This window comes from Ostrea edulis, chromosome 7 (assembly GCF_947568905.1).
Source record: "Ostrea edulis chromosome 7, xbOstEdul1.1, whole genome shotgun sequence".
NCBI classification, from domain to species: domain Eukaryota; kingdom Metazoa; phylum Mollusca; class Bivalvia; order Ostreida; family Ostreidae; genus Ostrea; species Ostrea edulis.
In genome coordinates, this window is record NC_079170.1 from 56199729 (window position 1) to 56227490 (window position 27762).

At 35.0% G+C, this 27762-nt stretch overlaps 1 protein-coding gene across 1 annotated transcript in view; it reads right to left on the bottom strand.

The window, feature by feature from the left end:
- The window catches only part of LOC125653309 (ubiquitin carboxyl-terminal hydrolase 15-like), a 122137-nt gene extending 101851 nt beyond the window's left edge, over positions 1-20286 (bottom strand). Inside the window, exons 1-5 of the mRNA XM_056145760.1 lie at positions 19870-20286; positions 11944-12071; positions 8253-8362; positions 2425-2569; positions 633-834 (exon numbers count right to left, since the gene is read on the bottom strand). Coding sequence (XP_056001735.1) covers positions 633-834; positions 2425-2569; positions 8253-8362; positions 11944-12071; positions 19870-19985 — 701 coding nt within the window. The 5' untranslated portion in view covers positions 19986-20286. The remainder of the gene's footprint in view (positions 1-632; positions 835-2424; positions 2570-8252; positions 8363-11943; positions 12072-19869) is intronic.
- Positions 20287-27762: the final 7476 nt, after the last annotated feature.

Here is a 27762-nt window from a genome sequence, read left to right on the forward strand (position 1 = left end):
TTATTCTCTAAAAATACATGCACTCTCATTATTTTGATGATAGAATAATCATTTAATGTATACATGTACATGTAGTATGTTATTCATGCTACTGAGAGAGAAATGCATGCAATATAAAAGACGTCAGGTCTAGTGATGCTGAAGTCAGGTCTAGTGATGTTGAGGTCAGGTCTAGTGATGTTGAAGTCAGGTCTAGTGATGTTGAGGTCAGGTGTAGTGATGTTGAAGTCAGGTCTAGTGATGTTGAGGTCAGGTCTAGTGATGTTGGGGTCAGGTCTAGTGATGTTGAAGTCAGGTGTAGTGATGTTGAGGTCAGGTGTAGTAATGTTGAGGTCAGGTGTAGTAATGTTGAGGTCAGGTCTAGTGATGTTGAGGTCAGGTGTAGTAATGTTGAGGTCAGGTCTAGTGATGTTGAGGTCAGGTGTAGTAATGTTGAGGTCAGGTCTAGTGATGTTGAAGTCAGGTCTAGTGATGTTGAGGTCAGGTGTAGTAATGTTGAGGTCAGGTCTAGTGATGTTGAAGTCAGGTCTAGTAAAACTTTAAGCTAATGGTCTGACTGGTCTAGTTCTTTTTAAAGTTAGTGTTGAGCCCTGAAATGCATTCAATTAATATTCTTAATTTCACAAAAATACCTCTTTGCCTGTCTGGGCCATGAACCATCCTCATTCTGCTGTTCTATAACAATTATTTGTCCAGGGTAAAGTCCAGCCTCTTGCAGGGTTTGATCTGCTTTACTGAGTTGTTCATAAGTATTACTCATATATTTGTTCCATAGTCGGACTTCCTTATTTTGGTGAATGTTGAACTTTTCTCTCATTACTTTTTCTACATCCTCTGCAAACAAAATATGGTATATTCTACCATGGTTATTGCAAAGATGAAAGGAATGCTGAGGTCATTATTCTGCTATGTATATACCTTCAAATGTAATACATGTACCTAATAACTGATGAAAAAATTGATACCCATCTCACTTGCATTTCATATTAATACAACAATAATGTTGATACCTGATAATTCAATTTCATAATCAAAATAAGAGGCCCATGGGCCACACCGCTCACCTGAGTCACCTTGGCCAAACATATCTAAAGATTTTCCTTATATATTCTGATGTAAAACTTTAATCCCTATTGTGGCCCCAACCTGCCCCCATGGGTCATGATTTTTACAAATTTGAATCTGCACTATGTAAGGAAGCTTCCATGTAAATGTAAACCTTTCTGGCTCAGTGATTTTTCAGAAGAAGATTTTTAAAGAATTTCCCTATATATATTTATATGTAAAACTTGGATCCCTTATTGTGACCCTACCCTACCCCTGGGGCTATGATGTTAAGAAATTTGAATCTGCACTATGTTAGGAAGCTTTCATGTAAATTTCCTCTTTCCTGGCCCAGTAGTTTTTGAGAAGATTTTCCCTATATATTGCTATGTAAAACTTCAATCCCCTATTGTGGCCCCATCCTACCCCTGGGGGCCATGATTTTAACAATCTTGAATCTGCACTATGTCAGGAAGCTTTCATGTAAATTTCAACTCTTCTGGCGGCCCAGTGGTTCTTGAGAAGATTTTTAAATGACCCCACCCTATTTTTGTATTTTTGTGATTATCTCCCCCTTTGAAGGGAGTATGACCCTTTATTTCAACAAACTTGAAAGCCCTTTACCCAAGGATGCTTTTGGTCAAGTTTGGTTGAAATTGGTCCAGTGGTTTTGGAGAAGAAGTCGAAAATGTAAAAAGTTTACAGACAGACGGACAACAGGCGATCAGAAAAGATCACTTGAGTTTTCATCAGCTCAAGTGAGCTAATGATAGGTATAAAGAAGAAGTTAAAAATGTTCAATCACTGACCATTTTGGCCCCACCCTGATACCAAAATCCCTTACCCCTGTGATCATGAAATTTACAATTTTGGTAAAGGGCTGCATTTAGTTTCAATTTCGCATCAATAGCATTAAAGAACTTCAAGATGTTTTCAAATGCTTTACACATAAATACTATACACCAAGTTTGGCCTCATGCAAGTCAGAACCCCTACCTTGGGGATTATGAAACTTAATTCCTGCTCTTCATCACTATGCATTTAGTTTTTCTTACACGTGTGCAGTTATAGAGAAGGCAATTTTTTTTAAATTGGTCAATGGGTCAAATTTTGGCAGTTTTTGACTCACCCCTAAGGTCCCTTGGGAGCAGGAGTCCTTAAATTTACAATTTATGTCCCCCTTGTCCCAAACATGCTTCATACTAAATTTGAAAAGAATTGGAATCGCAGTTAACAAGAAGTTAAAAATGTTTAATTGTTTTATAAAACGCACAACGCATGAAGGACGACGACTGACACTGACCAATTGCAATAGGCCTCCTAAGTTTACTCTGATGACCAAAAAATGTAGCTTATGCTTAATGTTTTTTTTATACATACCTATTGTGTCACATCTACTAAAGGTCATCATATAACTTTCTGCAAGGTTTGAATTTTCACAGAGCTTTACATCCATCAGATAAACTTCCACTTTACAATGTTTCACAAACATTCCTTGTTCAATCACCTTTCTTTCAATTGGAGTCTACAAAACATTTAAAAATATATTAAACTCATAAATTTGATTAAAATCAGATTAATAAACTGCACCCAGTGAAATAAAATGAGATACAAAGTCTTTCAAGTAATCCTATCTGTTTTGAGCATTTTTATAAATTAACATTTACAGGCTCTTGAACCATTAAAATATCCTTCCCCTTTTTCAATGATAAGAGATCCATGGGCCACATCACTTACCTGAATTACTGCATTTTCCCATGTAAAACATTAAATCTTGTGACCCAACCTTTAACCTAGGGGTCAGGGTGTGACAAACTTGAATTAAAATTTGTATCAATTTGATTGTGCATGGTTCTCGAAAAGATTTTTCAAAGAGCTTTCCTTTATAAAACTTCAAATCCCCATCATGGCTCCATCCTTGGTCCCAGTGTCAAGGTGTTAATCAACACTTGATGGGGATGCTTTCATACCAATTCATCAAATTGAATCCAATTATGACTTTAAAAGAATTTTCCTATAATATATATAGTTAAACTTGCTAAACGGTCACCTTTATCAAGCAGTCACTTGTCTCATGTGGTCATATTATTACCACCTGATTAAAAATCCTAATATATATAACTCTATTAAGTGGTCATATGTGTAACATGGTAAGCAGTCATCAAATCCCCCCCCCCCCCCCTCCCCGTGTATAGAAGCCATTTGGAATTGTCACATTCAGGGTTTATCTTCTGAATGTAGCTTTGCAAATACAATTATTAAGTATGGTGAGATCTAGAGATGAAGTTATCTAGCTATTGAACTTAGCATATAAAATGTGTTACGGTGTGACCGTTGAGACGGGCGAACACCCATAATATCTTGCAACACAACTTCATGCATTTAATTCGCCTATTCATTTAATGCCAGAAATATAACACGGTCGATGTAAACAGTGCATTGGGACGTCATATTAGCTGAGATTCCCCCCCCCCCTTTTCTTGCAAAGTAATTAACAACAAAACGTACAAAGGTATGAGAAAGCTTGTCTGGAATTTGAAAACGTTTGTGGTACTTTCCAAACTATTTATTTGTTTTATCTACAGGGTTGTCCATGAAGTATACTGCAGTGACGGCAACATTTTTCCTGAAGCATTACCGGTAATACTCATCATTTTTCAGCTGATGAAGAGCAAAACACGTGACTCAAATGTGTAATCACTGGAGTGAGCCCGTGGCGTTGCTTTGCGACTTTTGCTCTGCGACCTTCGCTCACTATCATAATGGGTTTTTGTTTTCACTCGGTGTTCATTTCAAATAAATTTGCAGAGAAGGGTGGAGGAAAAACACTAAATATGAAACAATGATATGAAGCTTGGGTTACATTGTTTACCCTCAGTTTCTTTTGTTCAAGTCACGTACCTTATGCAAGACATCGTCGTAACACATCTACACAACTCGTATCAAGATTTTTCCATTGACTAGTATTCAAGAACAGTAAATTTAGGCTTTTCAAACATGCAGATAACATTACAGAATTACACACTGTTAAATAAATTTAATTATCCAGGTGACTTCAAGCTGCTTGAGACTGATTTTAAAATGCGAAATATTTCAGTCTCAACTGAACTTTCTATTTCCAGAGTAACAAAAGCACACTGCTCACCTGAGTCACCTTGACCTTACTGTTATTCAGATATTGCGACAAGATTTTTCCATGCAAATTTTGACTATATATTGTAGCCTAAACCTAGTCCCAAAGGATCATGGCATAACCATGACACAAGGTCATAGTATGAAATTTAAGTTCTTGCCAAAAGGAATCTGTATACAAAATATGAAAGCCCTGCCTTAAATAGTTCAGAAGATATTGCCTAGGTTAACTTTTCTTCAAAGTAGATAAATATCCTTATATAGCTTGTAACACTGCAATTCAAAATCCAAGCGTACAATCTACACCCAAAACATGGTTTAATAAATAAATCTGTAAAATCAGAGGATAAAATGAGTTTATTAGAAGGTCAATTTGCTACAGCAATGCAAGATTTGCATCTAGACTTTGAAATGTTTACGCGGTAACTCCCCCCCCCCCCCCCCCCCCCCCCCCCCCATCCTGCACTTTCACTACTCAGCCTCCAACAGCAGGACTAGTTAATTGCATAATCTAATAGTCCTTTGGACTACTATGGTGAAAATGTTAGTGTCGATTAACAAGGAATGTATACATAAAATGAAAGATCAGTGATTCCTTTTGAAAATGGTTATCATGGGTTCCTATTACTCACCATTCAAATGTTATGAGAAAGGTTCAAGTTTCAGACAGACACACACACACCCCAACTTTAGTTGTAGGGGTATAAAAAAAACTTGAATCCACACAACTTAGGAACATTTGCATTTTGATATGATTTAGTGTGACCCTGCTAATTCAAGAATTGTCTTACTCAATCTATCAATTTTCTATATCTATTCTGGACAAAGTTCCAGCGAATGTATTGTAATGCAAAATATTTATCGATAATTATTTTCAGAGTTTAAAACCGTCATAAACCATGTACCGTTACATGTATGAGTAGCTCAGGTATAATTATACACTGACTGATGCTGTGAATGTGGCCCATTTAATTAGCTTGTCATTTATTAAATAAACAACGAGGCTTATACATACATGTTACCCAGCTCTTGTAAGATACAGAAGGAAACAAAGCACACCGAACACAGAACTTTCACCACATTACAACTGTATGCTATATAACTTTATTACCAAAACAAGAGGCCCATGGGCCACATCGCTCACCTGAGTCACCTTGGCCCATATCTGAAGATTTTCCATATATATTTGCATGTAAAACCTTGGTCCCTATTATGGCCCAAACTACCCTTTGCAAACTTGAATCTACACTATGTCAGAAAGCTTTCATGTAAATGTCAACTTCTTTGGCCCAATGGTTCTTTTAAAGCTTTTTTCTATATTTATATGTAAAACTTTGACACCCCCCCCCCACTTGTGGCCCCATCCTACCCCCCGGGGACCATGATTTGAACAAACTTGAATCTGCACTATGTCAGAAAGTTTTCTTGTAAATATCAGCTTTTCTGACTCAGTGGTTATTGAGAAAAAGATTTTAACTATATATTTGTATGTAAAACTTTGATCCCCCTTGTGGTCCCATCCTACCCCCGGAGCCCATGATTTAAAGAAACTTGAATCTGCACTATGTCAGAAAGTTTTCATGTAAAAATCAGCTTTTCTGGCTCAGTGGTTCTTGAGAAGAAGATTTTTCCTATATATTTGTATGTAAAACTTTGATCCCCTATTGTGGCCCCATCCAACCCCCCCGGAGCCCATGATTTGAACAAACTTGAATCTGTATTATGTCAGGAAGCTTTCATGTAAATCTCAGCTTTTCTGGCTTAGTGGTTCTTGAGAAGAAGATTTTTAAAGTTTTTCCCTCTATATTTGTGTGTAAAACTTTGATCCCCCCCTTGGGGCCCCATCTTATCCCCGGGGGCCATGATTTGAACAAACTTGAATCTGCACTATGTCAGAAAGTTTTCATGTAAAAATCAGCTTTTCTGGCTTAGTGGTTCTTGAGAAGAAGATTTTTAAAGATTTTTCCTATATATTTGTATGTAAAACTTTGATCCCCTATTGTGGCCCCATCCAACCCCAGGGGCCCATGATTTGAACAAACTTGAATCTGCATTATGTCAGGAAGCTTTCATGTAAATCTCAGTTTTTCTGGCTTAGTGGTTTTTGAGAAGAAGATTTTTAAAGTTTTTCCCTATATATTTGTATGTAAAACTTTGATCCCCCCTTGTGGCCCCATCCTACCACCGGGGGCCATGATTTGAACAAACTTGAATCTGCAATATGTCAGGAAGCTTTCAGGTAAATTTCAGCTCTTCTGGCCCAGTGGTTCTTGAGAAGAAGATTTTTAAATGACCCCACCCTATTTTTGCATTTTTGTGATTATCTCCCCTTTGAAAGGGACATGGCCCTTCATTTGAACAAACTTGAAAGCCCTTCACCCAAGGATGCTTTTGGCCATGTTAGGTTGAAATTGGCCCAGTGGTTCTGGAGAAGAAGTCGAAAATGTGAAAAGTTTACAGACAGACGGACGGACAGACAGACAGACAAACGGACGCCGGACAAAATGTGATCAGAATAGCTCACTTGAACCTTCGGTTCAGGTGAGCTAAAAAACTTTGTATCAAATTTACACTGATTTATTTTCCGCGATTCGGAAATCGTCGCGAACAAAGCGGAAATTGGATACACATGGAAAAAATCTGATACACAGTATATCATATTATGTAAAGCTTTTCATCAATATAGGGACTTTCAGGGGCATTTAGTTTTAAGAACACATAGTTTTATACTGTTACTGAATATTAGAATTTAGCTTAGATATGCAGAACAGGACTTTTTTTTTCTAGATTTCATAGCCCTTGGGACTAGTGATACTTCTAACTAATACTCAGGTGATCGATAAGGCCTGTAGGCCTATTGTTTCAATATACAAGAAATGTCAGTTGTCACCGAACCAGGTCAAATGATTATATGTCAAATTTATCATGTTTACCGAAAATTATATTTATGTTCATACAGCAACACATCTGCATTTCTTCAGAACAACCGTTACAAAATGTTCAAAACTCTGGTTATAAAGCTGGCATTTATAAAACCATGTATCTGATGGAATATTTTAATACAAGTAGCTCTTAAACATCGTGCTATCCTCTTTTTATTCAGTTCATTGATAGTGTACAAAATTCTTGAATGTAGTTGGGATGTGACACTGTGTGTGTATATATGTAGGACTCCAAAGTGCGATGGTCACACCAAGGTGCGATGGTCTGCGCCAAACACCGATGGTGTGACACCCCAAAGTGCAATGGTCCACACTCATGCGCCAAAGCGTGATGGTCTGACACGCCAAAGTGTGATGGTGTGACACGCCGAAATCCATTGGTTTGTAAACGACACAGTGTTTTGGTACAGACTGAACCAACCGTGTGTTGTTTCACCAAAATATCAGTGCAAAATCCATGCACAAAAAATAGGAATAAGAACTTATTTCATTACCATTTAGTTGTCGTGTTATTAAACACAAAATTTTCCGACACGAAATCTTATAGGAATTTAATATGTGTACGTCAAAGTAATAAATGATCATGAATTAAAGAATGTTTGGGCGAAGTATAACTAGAGAGTTCGACAACAAATGTACTTTGTCTCACTATCCTCAACAGTGTAAACCTTGCTGTTACTGTCGTCAATGATGCATTTCTTCGGTTTTATTTTGAAAGACGTTAAGAATGACGTCACAAACGTTGCTGAAGCCTGCACCATCGGACTTTGTCGTGACCATCGCACTTTGGCATCCATAACATTAACAAACCATCCCATTTTGGCACAGACCATCGCACTTTGGCGTGACCATCGCACTCTGGAGCGACCATCGCACTTTGGAGTCTTACATATATGTCTTATGCAATTTTTTTTAAGGGGGTTGGGGGGATTATATCATGTATTTATATCTAGATATTAATTTAAAATTGTAATTTTATGTTTGTGTATTAGTTTTAATGCAGGACCACAAAGGAAACTAGCTGTTTGTTAATTTGTGTCATCCTGGATAAATAAAGGCTAGAAATATTATATCTGTGAGAAACCCGACATATTTTAATGGAAACTTAAATAAATCATAAGTTTCATATAGTACCTGGCCTTCTGCTATTCCATACCACTGCACAATTTTCTCCCAGCCTTCTTTAGGTAATAAAATATAATCAAGTTCATCAATTAAATGCTCTTTCAATTCTCCTGTATCACCTACAATTTAAAAAAATCAGGCATCAGTATACATCAAACAACAGACCCATGGGCCACATCATTCACCTGCGCAGCATATCAAGTATAAATTGTTTGAATTAGGCCCAGGGCTCAAAATTAGTGAGAAATACTGGCAAATTGCGAGTACATTAGAAAAATAGCGAGATAAAATAGTGGACACTCGAAAATCTTAGCGAGTGGGGATTTACAAACCATGATCATATTGTATCCGTTTTATACGGTGATGCGCTATTCGCTTTTCTTAAACTTGCACTCAGAATCATAACAACGCTTACATGAATGACCGATTTGAACAACAGTTTCTATCCGGATTTTTCTTTATCAAATTTAAAAGAAACTAGAGTCAAACTTTAAAAGAAAATCGGAGTCTTACTGTCTATATTTTACCAAGTCTTCCGGTAGTCATTTTTATCAGAATAGAAAGTAGTGTCAATTGTTAATTAATATTAATCACTCCAACATGTCCTATCTACATTAATTTATTGTCACATTGAGGTCAGGTTGTAGTGATGACACTAGTGCATTGCTCACCACATAGACGATTATCAAAAAAGTTTATGGGACTCGTGATTGTGCTGCTTATAAACCACGAGTCCGGGATTCACTTTGAAAAACACTAGTGACAACCCTGACGTGGCATGAAATTGGAAGAACTTTGGATCTAGATCTGCAATAAACAGGTTGTGGATTAGAGGTGCGATGGTCAAGAGACCTAGACATTGCACCATATGACTTACATAACTTAGTGACTTGTCCAAACGATGCATGTTGACCCACTGAACTCAGTAATAATGGGAAAATTCATATGAAAAAAGAGCACTGTTTCGTTATTTTTATATTATCTTGTAGGTTTTCATTTTAGTCTGTGGATTTTATACCCACAGGTTAAAATTAGCCTGTGGTAGAAAAAGTTAACTTCGACCCCTGAGACTTAAATATGAAATTATTATTTATATCCTCTTTAACATGAGTGCTACTTTTATCAAAGAAAGATGGTGATTATCAATTTTTGTTTGAGCTATTTTATTATGAAATACTCATAAACTTACTAAATTTGTGTTTCCCTGCAATTCAGGTGACAGATAATTATCATCCTTTAGACAATATACAAGGGCTGTTCGATATGTAATGTGTATTGTATCACAGCGCAATAACACTTTGCACAATTTTGTGGATGATGATTGATACTCTTGAATAGCTCTATTCAATACCTTTCTAACAGTATAAACACGAGCCTTCAGCTCCACATAGTTTTAAACTTATAGTCATTTCAATAGAGCCAGTTGTTGACCACTGTTGTAAAAATGGTTGGGAAACAGGTTGAGAATATTGAAGAAATTAGAGTTTATGTAAAAGTTTGCACAAAACTTGGTCATTCGGTAATGCAGATTTTTACTGAATTGGGGGAAGTTTATGGGTCTGCATGATAATTAAGGTATCTTATGAGACAGTTCATAGATGGAGAAAGAAATTTCTGACTGGCAAAGAGTCCGTCAAAGATGCAGCAAAATCTGGACAACTTGTGACTGTAACAGGCAAGGCAAATGTCTCAAAAGTCAGGGAAATAATTGAAAGTGATGGCAGATACACAATTTGTGATATATTACCAAAGCTGTTGGCATATTGCTATCGCGGGCGCATTTAATTTTGAAGCGCATTTTGAAAGTACCTGTACGAAAAATTTCTGCCAGATGGATAACACATATTGACAGATGACCAAAAATGGGTACGAGTACAAACCGCTAAGCAATTGCTCAAAATGTTTCCCAAATTCAATCAAAGACAATTTGCAAACCTTGTTACTGGTGACGAAACATGGGTTCACTATTTTGAACCAGTAAGAAAAATTGGAAACAAAACATGGCTAACTAAACAGGTAGAAGGCCTGTAGTTGCCAAAAGAACCATAAGCACAAAGAAGGTTCTTTATTGCATATTCTTCTCATGTGATGGTATAGCCTTACAAATTCCAGTGCCGAATGGCAAAAGTGTTACAGGTTGGTATTACCGAGATGTTATACTAAAAAAGCTCAAGAAATATTATTATAAACGACGCCCAGTGTCAGGATTTAGGCATGTTCGTCTACTTCATGATAATACTCCATTACATACATCTGAGCTTGTGAAGCAATATTTGAAGCTGGAGAAGGTTACCGTCTTGCCACACCCACTGTACTCTCCAGATCTAGCCCCATGCGACTTTTTCCTTTTTCCAAAACTTAAAAAGTTCTTATCTGGTCGTTGTTACAAGTCCCGACAAGCCCTTGGCTAAGCCATCAGTCAGTGCCTCAGAGGTCTATCGAAATCAGCGTACCGTGACACATTTCAGAAATGGATTCAGAGATTGAAATTATGTATTTCAAACCATGGAGAAAGGGATATAATGTTCATTTCACTATTTGAGTTGATATCATACAATACAAATTACATATTGAACAGCCCTTGTTTGAACGCAGCGATAAGGGTTTGTATCCTACGCGTGGGTACAAAAACTAATTTTGCATCTCACCATGCATACGAGTTTAACAATGGGAAGCAACTATTGGACAACTATTGGAAATTGCATATTAGTGAAGAATGAACTGAAACTATGACCTATTCCTTTTAACTGCGATGAAATCATATACTGTTGCACAAGTTATTATATATTGCCATTATAGATACATGTTATTTTGGAAACAAACAAAAATTAATTATTAGTACATCCGTACTAAAACAAAATTTGTCAACAAGAAGCTTGTCATATGTGTTTATAGTTCATTTTGATAAGGGCCTAGGTGATTGCAACCATTATACATGGTATTAGACTAACTCATTCCCAAGATGTTGCATATTTTATGTAACAACACAGATACCATTCCTTCTATGATTGTGAGCTGATATTTTGGGACATTTTCAATCAGAATTTGGGACTCGCATGAAAGGGATATTAAGCCCTGTATTGCATATTAATATGACTAATCAAGGCCCTACTATTCCTAAGAAGATTGTTTCAAGTATATCTCCATATCTTAAAATTTTTATCCCCATATTGTGGTCCCAACCTACCCCTGGCCCGGGGCCATGATTTGTACAATTTTGATTCTAAATTCTTTAAGAAAGCTTTCACATAAGTTTTGTCTTTTCTGGCTAAGTGGTTTTTAAGAAGATTTTTAAAACGATGCCACTGTATTTTCACGATTTCTTAATTATCTACCCTTTGAGAGGGGTGTGACCCTTCAATTGAACAATATTAAATCCCCTTTACCCAATGATACTTCATGGCAAGTTTAGTTAAAATGGCCCAGTGGTTTTGGAGAAGAAGTCAAAAATGTGTAAAGTTCACGAACAGATGCATAGATGGACATCAGGTGATCAGAAAAGCTCACTTCAGCTAAAAATGTTGGCCTAAGCTAGATTTCTTTATACCAAGTTCCTTACAAATGAGTACTACTGATAGCTTTTACTTCACTTTGTTAAATTCAGTAGATTTATTTGGTATTACAAGTTAAGATATCTTAAAATTTGCAAGATCAAACACGATTCTCCATCATTTTAAAACACATGATCTGCCTTACTAACCTCCCATAAGTGGTGAATTATCAAGTGGTCCTGGATAAGCATCCTGTTCCCCAATGCTACCAATGTCCCATTGATCATATCCTACATATTTTTTCCATTGCTTGAACCACTTCGCATCAATAAGGTACCTTGTTAAAATAATTCAAATACTTGTAAAATTTTAGAGCATGAGAATAACTATATTGCCATCAACGTATCACTAAACATATCAGTTTGTGAGGGGGTATATTGTTTTAGCCTTTATGTCCTCTTCACAGCCTGTACCAATTCCATTAACTTACCATATCCCTATCCATGTTTCTGGTGAGCTAAAAATGACCCCCAATTAGTTTTAATAACATTTCAAGTAGAAATCATGCAGTGCACCTTCACTTGATCAGAGTAGAACTATATATGCTCATCAAACATAATGGGCAAAGTTGGTTGATTGATTAATTGTTTATGCTTTTATGCCGTTTTGGAAATATACATTGTATCAGCCATTTTAAGGCGGTTAACTCAAACTAACTGAAATATTTTCGAGTGTTGGAGTTTCCCTGACAGACCCAAGTGAGCATACTCTTTTTTGAAAATCTTTTGTATGCCAAGGGGATTGTGATTCTTGACAAATAAATGACATCCTTTAATGTCCCATCCGACATTAACATTAACATTACATGATGATACTTTAACATTATATGATGATACTTTAACATTACATGATGATACTTTAACATTACATGCTGATACTTTAACATTACATGCTGATACTTCATCATTATATGATGCTACATTGTCTTTACATGCTGATATCTATTCTTTATACTGACCCTGAAGCGTACTACTACACCAGTAGAATGGTGAACGAACGCTGAAGAGATGGGGAATGAACAGTTTTGTTTGGGGTACGAACATTGAATTTTTTTAACAGAATGGTTCTCAGCGAGAACGGAACGATTCTTATTGAGAATGGAACAATTTTAGATAGGAAAGGAACATGCAGTTCTCATTGAGAACAGAATGCTTTCATCCAAGACGGGAATGAATGGTTTGGCCTCATTTTCTAATTCTGCATTCTGAACACTTTCGGTACTTTTTATCCACACCTAGACATTGCTAGAACAAAAGCTATTACTTGCCAAAATAAAAATTTGATTAATATCATGAATATTTTAAAATGGAAGGAAGGGGGATGGAAGTAAATTAATACATACAATTATACATGCTTTAAATTCCACATTTATGCAATTTCACACTTTAAAAAATAATAAAAATTGAATTGCGTTATTTCAATATTATAACATTTTCACCCTTTACTAAAAATGTTAATGATTTTTTTTTTTTTGATTACTTAAAGCTGACATGAATTAATAAATACGTACACATTTCTCATCTTATCCGCCATATTTCTCTCAGGTAGTCTAATTTACTCTACCTGTATATACCCCAAATGTGATTGTCACACCTGAGTGATTTTTCTAGGTGGACTCGAACAGTGCACATCTCAGACAGAAATGTACAGAGAATGAGAAACAAATAAAATCACATTTTAAAACATTATGCTTTGCTCAAAATTACAAAATATTTATTGTATACCAATGCAACATTCTGAAAGTTTAGATAATTTAGACAAAAATGCAAAACAAAAGCTTTTCTTGCATACTTGCAAGTGCATGCAAGCATTTGCAGTTTCTTATGAAATAAATGTGGAGAAATTATTTGCCAATTACATACTGATAGAATAGAATAAGCAAAGAGTATAAAATATATTATTTATATCAATTCTTGCAAAATACAGGTGCATGCCATATGCATAATATGGTAATGCACATGGCATATTCGCCAAAAAAAAAACCCGTATTAAATACGGACGTCTATTCAACAGGTATCGGAGATGTGCATTTACCGAAAATATTAGATTCTCTTTATTCTGATAAATCCACGAAACAAAATGATAAACTCCATTTGTATCTCGTTAGAACATTACAACACGTTGTCATTCCATTATACAGACTGCGACACACTTGACCCTTGCCAAACAGGGTGTCTTCAATCAGGGGAGATGTCATAGTCAAAAAATTTTCCTGTATTGAATGCTTGTCTGGTCAGGGGTTTTGCAGTTTATAGAAATTGGGAATCTAATCATGCACGTAAATATACACTGAGAATCAAATAAATCTGTACTATCAATTAATGAGAGCAATGTTGAGTTACTGTTCTCTTTTATTGAATCAACGATATCATTTGTCTTAATAAGGGCGTGATTATTACAAGATCATCGTTCTCTCTCTCTCTCTCATCCCATACACTGTACAGTATTGTATATGCAAATTATATATATATATATGCATAAACAATTTATGTACCTAAATGATTTCCTGATTTATAAATCTGCAATACTCTGACCAGTAAATCATACGGTATAAGGATTCATGCACAATGCAGGGTAAATTTTATACTCTGATACTTCCTCTGATTGAAGATAGCTGATGGCACAGCCTAAGTGTGTCGCAGCCTGTACAATGGTATTTACTGTTGGAATACAAATGGAGTTTATCGTTTTCTTTCATGGATTATGCAAATAAAGGGAGTTTTACTACTACTTAGAGTATTTTCGATAAGTGTACACATACATCTGTGGTCCTTTACAGATATTACGAGTAGACCCAGGTGAATTGTCTTCTGCATTCAATGCTTTTTCATGGCGAGCATACATGACCATGTCATGTTTATAAGTACAGTAGCATTTATGTATTTGCATTTTGCTTGAAGTAAGTGTGAATGGTATAGATTTTATACCCTTTGCTTATTCCATTTTATCAATAGATAATAGATGAAATATTTCTCCACGTTTTTGTATAGTTTTGACATATTTACTGCAAATGTACGCACATTTACGTAAAGAAAAGGCATTCTATATTTATTTATCCAAAGTTTTTAGAATGAATTACTACTGTACGATATGTTTATTGTAGTTTTGAGAACTGCGTGGTGTTCCAAAACGTGATTTCATTTCTTCTTGATGTCCTATAAATTAGTATCAGAGATGCACGTGTTACCTGTCAAAGCTACCCGCACAAGTACATCAAAGACACTGATGTGAAGTGAAGCATAGCAAAACTCGTTCCCTTATATACCATGCGAAACCAGATACATATAACAATAAAACATCCAACTAATATGGCGGATTAGCAGAGAAATATGGCGGACACGTAGAATTATACTATATTTATTAATTCATGTCAGCTTTAAAGCACAGGAAATTTTAAAAAGGAATTCAGTTTGTACATGCATTACAATAATTACATGTATTTTTGTAACCTTTAATCACAGGCTCATGTAGATATACAAATGTACATTACAGTGTCTATAGCATGTTAAACGGTTTGAATTTTTTATCATATGCATGTTTAGAATATATCTAAAATGAATATGTATTTCAATACTGAATAATTAATTAAGAATTCTAATTTGAAAATCGTTCATAATTATTTGCAATAAAAAATTATTTATTTTGCTTTTAAATCCAACAGGGAATGCCCGCATAACCGTTCTTTCAATATCATGATGAATCATCAAGTTGATTGATGGTACACACAAAGGTACCCATTTGATACATGTACATTACAAAAGCTTTGAAGACATCTGTCAAAATTTAAAGAGGGTTGATTGATTGTATATTGTTTAATGTCCTTCTCAAGAATTTGTCACTCATATGGAGACGTCACCATTGCCGGTGAAATGCTGTAAAATTTAGGCCTATGCTCGGGGCTTACAGCCTTTGAGCAGGGAGGGATCTTTATCATGCCACATCTGCTGTGACACGGGGTCTCGGTTTTTGCGGTCTTATCCAAGGGACCACCCCATTTAGTCGCCTCCTACGACAAGCAAGGGTTACTGAGGACTTCTTCTAACCCGGATCCCTACAGGGCTTTTAAAGAGGGATATCAAGGAAGCTGATGTCACCTGAGACAGGGACCTATAGCGTGTACTCTGTGTCCACTCTCCCGTAGACTAGTACATGTACACTTTAACAACCCTTAGTGTCTTGATTACGTCATACCTTCTTTTGAAGATGACACCTCACCAGTTGAAATTTTAACAACTTATTCATTTTAATTTTCCAACATTTTCACCATTTCGAAACATGTCAAATTCATATTAGTGTAAGACTTAAATGTGTAGATTGTGTACTTAAAGTAACTTAAAGTAACATCCAGCTCCTGGCAGGTATTATCAACCAAACGTATGTGTCAGTATCAAACAATCTAGAACCACTGTCTGAAACCCAACAACCAAGAACTCACCATCTACCACATGATTTTATAATACCCTTGGAAGCTAAGTAACATAAAGCCCAAAAAAACTACTGGCCCTGATAATCTACCAAACTGGATCCAAAAAGAACTGTCGGATAAGAGTTCGCTGAGGGAGGGTAGTGGTCCACAGTGTTGGAAAAAGGCTGACATTGTCCCAGTTCCAAAAAATATTCCAGTAATCAATCCAAAAAAAGATTTGCGCCGAATCTCGTTAACACCCGTGTTAGCCAAACTCTTGGAGATTTATCCTGTGCAATACCTGAGGAAAGTATGTCCAAGGATTGACACCAGTCAATCTGGTGCAATACAGGGTAGCTCAGCAACACATGCTCTCTTGAAAATCCTCCAATCAACCTACAAGGAGCTAAATGGTAGCAAATACTTTGCACGATTCATACTAATTGATTTCAGCAAAGCGTTTGATCATATTCACCATGGAAAACTGCTGGAAAAATTACAAAATAGTAATGCTAATCCGATAATGGTTCAAAGTTTTCTAACGAATCGTGTGCAGCGAGTAAAGATAGGAAATGAAAAATCGGATTGGGCAACCGTCAATGGAGGAATACCACAGGGAACCATCAGCGGACCAGAACTATTTATCCATATGGTGGAGGATCCCCAAACGGATGTACCAAATGTTAAATTTGTGGACGACACCACCTTCATTGAAATTTTACGAAAAAGTGAAAATTCTCAGATAACATTCTCCATCAAATCAATCATGGAATGGTCTGCTGTAAATCAACTGGGCATAAATGCATCCAAAACCAAAGAAATCATCGTATCTTTTGGCAAAGACCCTGAAGTGGAAAATCTTTATATGAATGGAACAGAAATAGAATGAGTGTCTGAGAGTAAATTACTTGGTGTTATTATTAGTGAAGATCTCAAATGGGGTAAACATGTGAATTATGTAACTGAAAGTTAAGGCATCGAAACCCTTATTTTACCAACATCAACTCAAATATTCAGGATTATCTGAGAGTGACCTTTTAAAGGGACTGATTCACGATTTTTGATAAAAATATTTTTCATTTTTGATGTAAAACATTAGAAATATAACTCATTTAATGTTGACTGCCAAAATTTTGACCTTCTGAATGCAAGAATGAAAGCAGTATTTTAGCCTTAATATGTGTTATGTAAACAAAGACTCGAGTCTTTTTATGTAAACAAACAAACAAGTGAAATATTGATTTTGTAATATAGTGCATCTTAATTTTGCATAGTCAAAAATTTTAACTTTTAGATGACATATTTCACCTTTAAAATGCTTGAACTGTGAAAGATATAATAATACTTTGATCGATATCCATTTCTTTTGAAAATTTCGTAAACAATAGCATACCGCAATCTTTGTTTACAAAACAAATAATAAACTCTCTAAAATGAGCTTCTGTGATGATGTATAACCTTAATTTTCATGTGAAATCTTTCAAACACATTAGACAGTAGATTTTGATCATTAAAAGTGAAAAATAAAATTTTGGGCAAAATCGTGAATCAGTCCCTTTAAAGGTTTACAAATCACTCATAAGACCAATTTGTGAATATGCGTGCCCGGTGTGGTCAACAGGACTTACGACTTCTCAATGAGGGCTTTAAAAATTGTACGACCATGTGACTCCTATAAAAATGCAATGGAAAATACCAATCTTGAAAATCTTGCTACCAGAAGGAAAAATATCTGTCTAAAACTTTTCAGTGAAATGGAAAACCCATCACATCACCTCCACGATCTTCTCCCGAAACTGCAGGAAAACAAATACCATCTACGAAACTCATCAAAATACGCTCTACCGAAATCCAGGACAAATCACTATAAAAACAGCTTTGTGCCATGGTGTATTAAACAATTATATCAAACCCACCCTTCTTTTTTTTTGACACTTTTTTAATAAAAATATTTACATGTATGTCTTAATCAGAACTACTTTATATGACCCATATCATATAAAAAATTTATAGCATTTAAAAAAAAAATAATTTCCTTCGAAAACACCATTGCCCGTATAAATTTATGTTTTATGTTTATGCATGTTTTCATGTATTTGTCTGTTTTAACTTTGATTAGTGTATTCTGAGTATACCATGTACATGTACTTTCAACTATTTGGTTGCCAATTGAAATATATAAATCAATAAAAAAAATAACGTCAATAATGTAAAAATTAATTTAAACTAGTGTCTGATTTTATCTTATTTCTACAGAAACTAGGTATATCTTAAGCGAAGTAAACATACACACCCATTGATTTGAAGTTTCGGACCGACTGAATGTCGGATCGGGTCAGTCAACGTTCGAATCAGCCTGCAGTTGTTTCAAACAGATACCTGCGGTGTGATTCGGAACTGACCTATGAACTCGGTATGGAAAATGCAAAGACCGGTGATATTTACAACTACTTTATCTATTTTTTATTTGAGTAACTTCTGATCTTCTCACAAGACGACTGAAACCTATATTATCTTCATGGATTATACCAGGGTTCGAAATTAACTCATGTCCGTAAGTCCGAGACTAGTAAAAAACGTGTCAGACTAGTGAACTCTCTATAGCACTAGTCCATACGGACTAGTGAAAATCCGGAAATCAATCTTCAATTGGTAAAGATTTTTAGGAAGATTTGTCTGAGTCTCTTAGATGTTTGAACTTATGGTTGATTACCTGCATGGTCAAGTGTTTGCATGACTATGACATCCTGATCTTCCAAACACATGGAGTGCGTTCGAGACCGCCGTTCTTCGAACGTGCACAAATTGTCAAATTCCTGCCGATTCCGAACGCCGAGTACACATCACGAGAACGTGTTCTAGGTGTAAGAATTGCAAGTAGTGTGGTCTGAGAACATGCACGTTTGTGCGCACATGTTCTCGTCATTCGCGACTCTAACACAGTAGTTCATAACACTATAGCTCATGACTTGGTCAATCGAGTGAATTTTATTGACTTTATTGATAAAATTTCGAACTCCTGTGACTCTAAAATCTGAGCACCAAAACAACAGGAACATCGATCTCGAACGCACTTATGGACGTTTATAAAAGGATTAACTCGGAGGTTAATATTGTATGCTTCTGAATATTTTGAATGCGAAATAAAATATGGTGGTCTCTTTTTCTTCTGTAGGTGTCAGAAATTGGATTGTTTGCAACTGTGATGTGTTTGGTGATATACTGGATGGACTAGTGAAATGCTTTGCGGACTAGTGAACATCAACAGTGACTAGTCCATACGGACTAGTGCTTGAAAAAGTTAATTTCGAACCCTGTTATACCGTTAATCATAACGAAAATGTGATTCGGAACTATGCAAACGACTGTATCATATCGTACAAAGAAGTATAAGCATGTAATGAAGTATCAGCATGTAATGAAGTATCAGCATGTAATGCAGTATCAGCATGTAATGAAGTATCATCACAACATATGTATTATTTACATAAGGCAGTAGAGGCGTTTCATACTTTTTGGTCTGAATTCTCTGATTCAACAGGCTTCCATTTAGGTTTACTATCAAAGTTAATCGGGATACCCCTGACGACTGTATATGACTAGCCTATAAGTTATAGTATAACATTAGATAGTAAAAATCATAATAACGTCCGGCTTCTACTAAACATACCATATGTCTCCCCTTTTTAATTCACGCTTTAGCAAATCTGATATATCCTTTTTTTCATCCTCCAAATGATGTTGCATAATGGCACTTTCACTTTCATTGATTCCGCCTTCTGCCATGCTGAAGACGGTGTGTGTCTATAAATTACGCTGCATTTCATTGGTTGCTTAGCGTCTCTCTGATGCAATCGTAACTACTCGGCCAATATTTTCGTTCACGGAAATGACCCAGTGCTAGGATTTACCGCAATAACCGATTTACCGCAATAACCCCCACAAAAAATTACCAACAACGCTGGACAGTAACAAAGGAATCGTATCAGATGCGTCTTAAGAGGTTTCAACGATTAAATTGTAAAGCAAATAGGTAAAGTTATCGGTATACAGTCGATTTCATCGAAAAACCATTGGTAAATGTAGTACGGCCGAAAGCCGAAAGTCCCGGATAGCGATTTTTTCGAGATTTCTCTCTTAATGCTGAATGTAATAACACATAATTTGCAGAGGTTACTGTTTGTAACCTAGGTACATAAAAAATATAAACTTTTTCTGAGAATTCTTCTACAAAAGTACCAAACCAGAGTTTTCACCTGCCAAAAAGCGGTAAATCTAGTACGTTTTAAAAATGTCGGAACCCAAACACGGTCGAAGACACTGACCGATTTCCACAGCCCCTTTGCAAATACTGGGTTTTAAGTAATCATATTCATGCAAAAAATATTTATTAAGACAATATTTTATGTTTCTATCATTATTTCCACAACACAGAATAATAAAAATGACTGTATTTTGTAATCGTGATATATTGTTTTAATCGGAACAAGTAGGTCCCCTTAGTTTGGTAAATTCGTACCTAAACAGCGTACGCGTACATGTAAAACGATAGTTGAGGATGTCTGTCGATAATTAGTAATGATTATAACATTAACCATTGATTCCGTTGCCCCGCAGCTCTGGCCACGCGAAGGTTCCCCATTCACCCAGTCATGTTATTTTGAATAAAAATCTAAACTCCGAAAGTAAAGAAACTATACTCCCTAAAGTCAATAATGTAACCCAAAAAGTGTGCTTTTACAATATTTTGTCATTTTGATTATAAGAGAGAAAAAAGGGAATTATAATAGTATTAATCGTCTTGATGATGGAATGATAATATTAAAATTTGTCGTTTCTCTTCGATAAATTACATATCATGCCAAGAAATTCCTAGCAAAATCTCCGGTATAGAAAAACCGTTATAAATCAGTGACCGCAATTAAGAGATAAGCGACGGCTACTATTAATCAGCATGTAATATGGTCCTATTGAAGCCAACGAATTCAAAACGGACATGGCATGGTCATGATTTTTGTGTATTAAATTAAAACACTCAAATAACCCCATACCGGCTTATTTGGTCATTTTTGAAAATTATTTTTGCACATCAAGTCTTTTCGCAGTCTTGGCGTAAAAATGCGTAATGGCAAAAATTACTATTTGTGACCCCCCCCCCCCCCCCCTTCCGCTTGATCTCTAAGGAAGGATATCATAACATATTTGGAATGAATCGTTAGAGAAAGTTGTAATTTATCACTTGTTAAAATTGATGCCAATAACGCACTGAATGCAGAATAACGCTGTCCGAAATGCACATTGTTATCTGCCGACACCGCAAAAACAACACGCTACGTAGAATTTTCGAAAGTATATTTACCCGCAAACAAGACTATACCCTCAAATCCACATGGTTTTTTTTACATGTGTGTAAACAGCCTGAGTGCACCTATAGCAGGAAGTAGCCTCAGCTACCAACATCAAATAGTTCCTTTGTATGTACAACTGATTATTTCTGAAAATTACACAAAATTTCCTAATCAGGGGTACAAAATTGAAGAGAAAAGAAGAAGAGGAAATGAGAAGAATCACGCAGGGGGGAAAAATCATTCTTTTGAATATATGGAACTACAATTGAGTTCATTTGCATGTAATATGGTCCTATTGAAGCCAACGAATTCAGACAGGACTGGATTTCTTGGCATGAAATTACATATAAATTATTCAATAAATTCAATAACGAGTATGCTTCAACAACCGAAGTTTAGAAAGAAGCACACTTCAAGTATATGGTAAAATGTGTCATCTAAAAGTCAAAAGTTGTGTCTATGCAAAATTAAAATGTTTTATATTACAAAATCAATATTTCACTTGTCTATGTTTACATAACACAGATTTAAGGCTAAAATATTGCATTTATTCGATCTTGCATTCAGAAGGTCAAAATTTTGGCTCTCAATATCAAATGAGTTATATTTTTAATATTTACCATCAAAAATGAAAAAAAATTTTTTTTTATCAAAAATCGTGAACCAGTCCCTTTAAATGAGTTATAATTTTAATGTTTAACAACAAAAAAAAAAGGAAAAATGTTTTTATCAAAAATCGTGAATCAGTCCCTTTAAGATCTGTAGTTATACTTTTTATGATAAAGATAAGAAATCTTGTAAGTATATACTGACATATTTTCTTTAAAAGGATAGGTATAATCTTTAATATATCTGTATATATTGAATTGTATATTTCCTAATCATTTGTGTAAGATCTATACCAATAAGTATAGCACCGTGGAATATCGTGACCATGGTGAAAAGATTCAGTAACGCAGGGGTTCTAGATTTTTGAAGCGATCGGTCTATTTATTTTTCTCAAAAACAACATAAATGAGAGTTTTCTTTGTCTAACACATATCGCAGGGAACGCACAGAAGTATTAAGAAACAGAATATGCCCCATACTTTGAATGAAAGTAGTTACTTTTCTCAAACACTTGTGTTTAATATCGAGTACCTGCTAAATTCGCACGGATGTTTGCTTCATGTTTGAAACAATTTGAGAAAGAACCATTATAAGGTGTCACAAGAATATAAAAAGACATTCAATTTCTTACTAAATTGGGATTCATAATAGTCTTTATTTTGACGAAATGCTTGAAAATGAAAGATGTAGCGTTACCATGGTGAAAAGATATCAAAGATTCCCATATTGATTAATATCATTCAGTAAATTCACAATTTTAAGTTTTTCTGTCACATATTATATTCTGATTTAGGAATGAATCTATTTTTCTTTTCGCAGCGCATGATACATAAGTTTCCCTTCCATTATAAGATGTGAATAATTGTTACAAATAAGATGAATTGTTGGTACATGTATGATGTGCAGGTACATCTTTAAGAGGACGTCAAGGTGCGATATTTTTTTCTTTAATCTTAGCTAAACTTTAAATCAGACAGAAATCCAACATACAATAACTTCTAGGAGCTTAGCTGTACTATAATTTCCACGGAACCATACTCCAACTTCCAAACCACGAGCATAGAAAAGCAAGAATTTTGTAGCATTTATTCAATGATGAAAACATAAGAAATGCAACATATAAATAAATCAAACATAATTTATGTGTCAAATTCAGAGGCAGTTAAAAGATTATAGGGGTGGGATGGGGGTTACATATTAGCCAAAATACTAAGCCACTTTGGGTGCCAAATCTGAAGTTTTCATATATATATATACATGTATATATATAGTCTCTTTTTTGAAAGTAAAATATAGAGAAAAAAACTCTGAACACTTTGTAGAAATATTTCGACCGTGTTATATATATATATATATATATATATATATATATATATATATATAAAAGCACTGAAAAGGCCACGACACTGTTGGTTATTTAAAACTCAAATTTTCGACGCAACCCGCGTCTTTATCAAGAGACATATATTACATAAACAAATAACACACAAAAACGACACGTATCGATAAACTACATTAGTATCAGATTACTGAGAGTCTATTTCAATTTTGGATATATATATATATATATATATATATATATATATATATATGAAAACTCTAGTATTTTGTATATATATACATATATATATATATATATATATATATATATATATAGGCAAACAAGGGGGGGGGGGGTCACATCGATATGATACTACTTGTTAGGTATAATTTAAATGATATATTAATTTTCGAAACGTGTTGGCATCTTTATGAAAACTACAAGTACTTCAACGGAGGTTTTCAAGAGGATTCATAATTTCCTTTTTAAAGCGCGCACAGGTGCTTGTGGACAGGACTTCCGGTACCCCCCTTCTTGCATTTTTAAACGTTCAATTCCTTGGGTATTTTTGATAAAGTATGTAACTTCAGAGTTTATATATTTCAATGGAATACACAAATCTCGCATAGAAACCGTTTTTAAAAATGTCATATCACCGATCATAATAGTAAGTAAGTAATTTATTTCCAATTTTGGGCCCAGAGGGCATACAAAGAATACAAAGTTCATATACATAAATCATAAAAGAGTGATTATCCAAAAGATAGATGAAAAATAAAATCTACAAGTTCATGATAAATCAACTTTTCTTAGTAATGAACAGCTATATATGTAATTGGCAAATTTTTCAATAATATTGTTACATTCGTTGCTCATAAGCCAGATAAATTTTTGTCTATTACACAGGTTTATAAAATTCTTGCACAAAATGTTCATGGACTCTATGAATGGTTTTCTTAAGTGTTGGTATGCTATGCAGTCAAATACAAAATGGAATTCATCTTCTACACAGTCAGACTTGCAGACAGTACATATTCTCTCATTTACATGTGTTTGTGTGTAACGTCCAGTTTCAATAGTGTTCAAGAGTGAGAACTGATTCTGAAATTTGTGAAACATTGCAAAACATGAGGATTACGAATTACTGAAAAATATTTTTCTCTACAGAATCTTGTTTTGAATAGTGCATAGGTTCGTAATTTACCAAATTGTTTGTCTGCATTGTCTGAGAGTGTATTACACCACTGATATTTAAATCTTTCATACAACTTATTAGCAACAATTAAAACAATATTTTTATCATGTATAGGGCATTGTACTTCCAACACATTCAAAATATAATGAATGCTACTGATCCAGCTGCTTTTGTTATTATCGTATAATACATTGTTTTCATGTACAGCATTTCTTAATAAGGAATTTACTTCGGAATTTAAAATTCTTTGTAAATATTTAAAACAGCTTTTTATGACATCAATATACATTGGGAATCGACCAAGTTTACCATCAATAGCTTGATTTGAGGCTTTTTTATGTACACCACAAATATATTTCAAACATTTAATGTGCATTTTTTCGCAGTACATTTTGTTAAAGAAGTTTTCCATACAATAATTGGGGCGTTTTGCAGAACATGCATCTGTATTTATTGTTCCCCAGATTTCACACGCATAAAGCAGTACAGATTTTACAGTATGATCATATAAGTGTACGAGGGTATGTATTTTAGGTTTAATATTTCCAAAACATTTGATTAATCTAAAATATGCTTTTAAGGTTCTTTTGTAGAGATCAAACTGGCAATTTGTGAATGAGCCTGATGAGGAGAAAACAATTCCTAGATATTTATATGACACTTGTTCAATAATTTGATTTTTATAGAAAAAAATTTCAGCTGATTTTTTTTACCACTTTTGCAAAATATAATAATTTTTGTCTTCTTGGGATTGACAGACAGGCAATATTTTTCACAGTAGCTTCAAGCTTATTTATACATTGCTGAAGTCCTCTTTCAGATTTAGAAATTAATACTAAATCATCAGCATACAATAGACAATTTAGGGAAATGTCACCTAATTTAACCGGATCATCATTATCATTAAATAAAGATGGTAGACCATTGATGAATATTTTAAAGAGCTTTGGGCTTAACACCCACTTTAGATTCAAATGATCTGGCAAATTTGTTTTGAAGTTTTACTGACATTGAGTTTGCCGTGTACATATTCTTAATGACTTTATAAAAAGGCCCCATTATGTCTAGCTGATGCAACCTGTGTAATAAGGCAGAGTGTAAAACAGTGTCAAAGGCTTTAGAAAAATCAATGAAGCAAACATACAGTTTGGATTTATTATTTGTATATTTTTGAATTAGGGTTCTAAGTACAAACATGTGGTCACTAGTTCTGGCTTTTGGTTGAAAGCCAATTTGAACCTTATTAATAATATTGTTGGAGTCCAAGTAATTTTGTAACCTGGTATTCAGTATGCTATTAAATACTTTGGATAAACAAGAAGTTATTGTTATTCCTCTGTAATTTGAGGGGTCATATATTATGATCGGTGATATGACATTTTTAACAAGAGGCCCATGGGCCACATCGCTCACCTGAGTCACCTTGGTCCATATCAGAAGATTTTCCATATCCATTTGCCTGTAAAACCATAGTCCCTATTATGGCCCCAAACCTTCCCCTGGAGGCCATGGTTTTTGCAAACTTGAATCTACACTATGTCAGAAAGCTTTCATGTAAATGTGAACTTCTTTGGCCCAATGGTTCTTGAGAAGAAGATTTTTAAAGATTTTCCCTATATATTTGTATGTAAAACTTTGATCCCCTATTGTGGCCCCATCCTACCCCAGGGGGGCATGATTTTAACAAACCTGAATCTGCACCATATCAGAAAGCTTTCATATAAATCTCAGCTTTTCTGGCTTAGTGGTTCTGGGAAGAAGATTTTTAAAGATTTTTCCTATATATTTGTATGTAAAACTTTGATCCCCTATTGTGGCCCCATCCCACCCCCGGGGGCCATGATCTTAACAATTTATAATCTGCACTATATCAGGAAGCTTTCATATAAACCTCAGCTTTTCTGGCTCAGTGGTTCTTGAGAAGAAGATTTTCAAAGATTTTTCCTATAAATTTGTATGTAAAACTTTGATGCCCCCCTTGAGGCCCCATCCAATCCCCGGGGTCCATGATTTTAACAAATTTGAATCTGCACTATATCAAAAAAACAACAACAAAAAAAACAACAAAAAAACAAAACAAAAAACAAACAAACAAAAAATAAACAAAAAAAAAACTTGGACCCCCTATTGTGGCCTCATCCGATCCCCGGGGACCATGATTTTAACAATTTAGAATCTGTACTATATCAGGAAGCTTTCATATAAATCTCAGCTTTTCTGGCTTAGTGGTTCTTGGTAAAAAGATTTTTAAAGATTTTTCCTATATATTTGTATGTAAAACTTTGATCCCCTATTGTGGTCCCATCCCACCCCCGGGGGCCATGATCTTAACAATTTATAATCTGCACTATATCAGGAATCTTTCATATAAACCTCAGCTTTTCTGGCTCAGTGGTTCTTGAGAAGAAGATTTTAAAAGATTTTTCCTATAAATTTGTATGTAAAACTTTGATGCCCCCCTTGAGGCCCTATCCAATGCCCGGGGTCCATGATTTTAACAAACTTGAATCTGCACTATATAAAATAAAACCCGAAAAAAAAACCCCAAAAAAACCCCCAAAAAAACTTTGACCCCATATTGTGGCCCCATCCGATCCCCGGGGGCCATGATTTTAACAAATTAGAATCTGTACTATATCAGGAAGCTTTCATATAAATCTCAGCTTTTCTGGCTCAGTGGTTCTTGAGGAAAAGATTTTTAAAGATTTTTCCTATATATTTGTATGTAAAACTTTGATCCCCTATTGTGGCCCCATCCGACCTCCGGGGGCCATGATTTTAACAATTTAGAATCTGCATTATATAAGGAAGCTTTCATATAAATCTCAGCTTTTCTGGCTCAGTGGTTCTTGAGAAGAAGATTTTTAAAGATTTTCCCTATATAATTGTATTTAAAACTTTGATCCCCTATTGTGGCCCCATCCGACCCCCGGGGGCCATGATTTTAGAATTTAGAATCTGCACTATATCAGGGAGCTTTCATATAAATCTCAGCTTTTCCGGCTCAGTGGTTCTTGGGAAGAAGATTTTTCCTATATATTTGTATGTAAAACTTTGATCCCCTATTGTGGCCCCATCCGACCTCCGGGG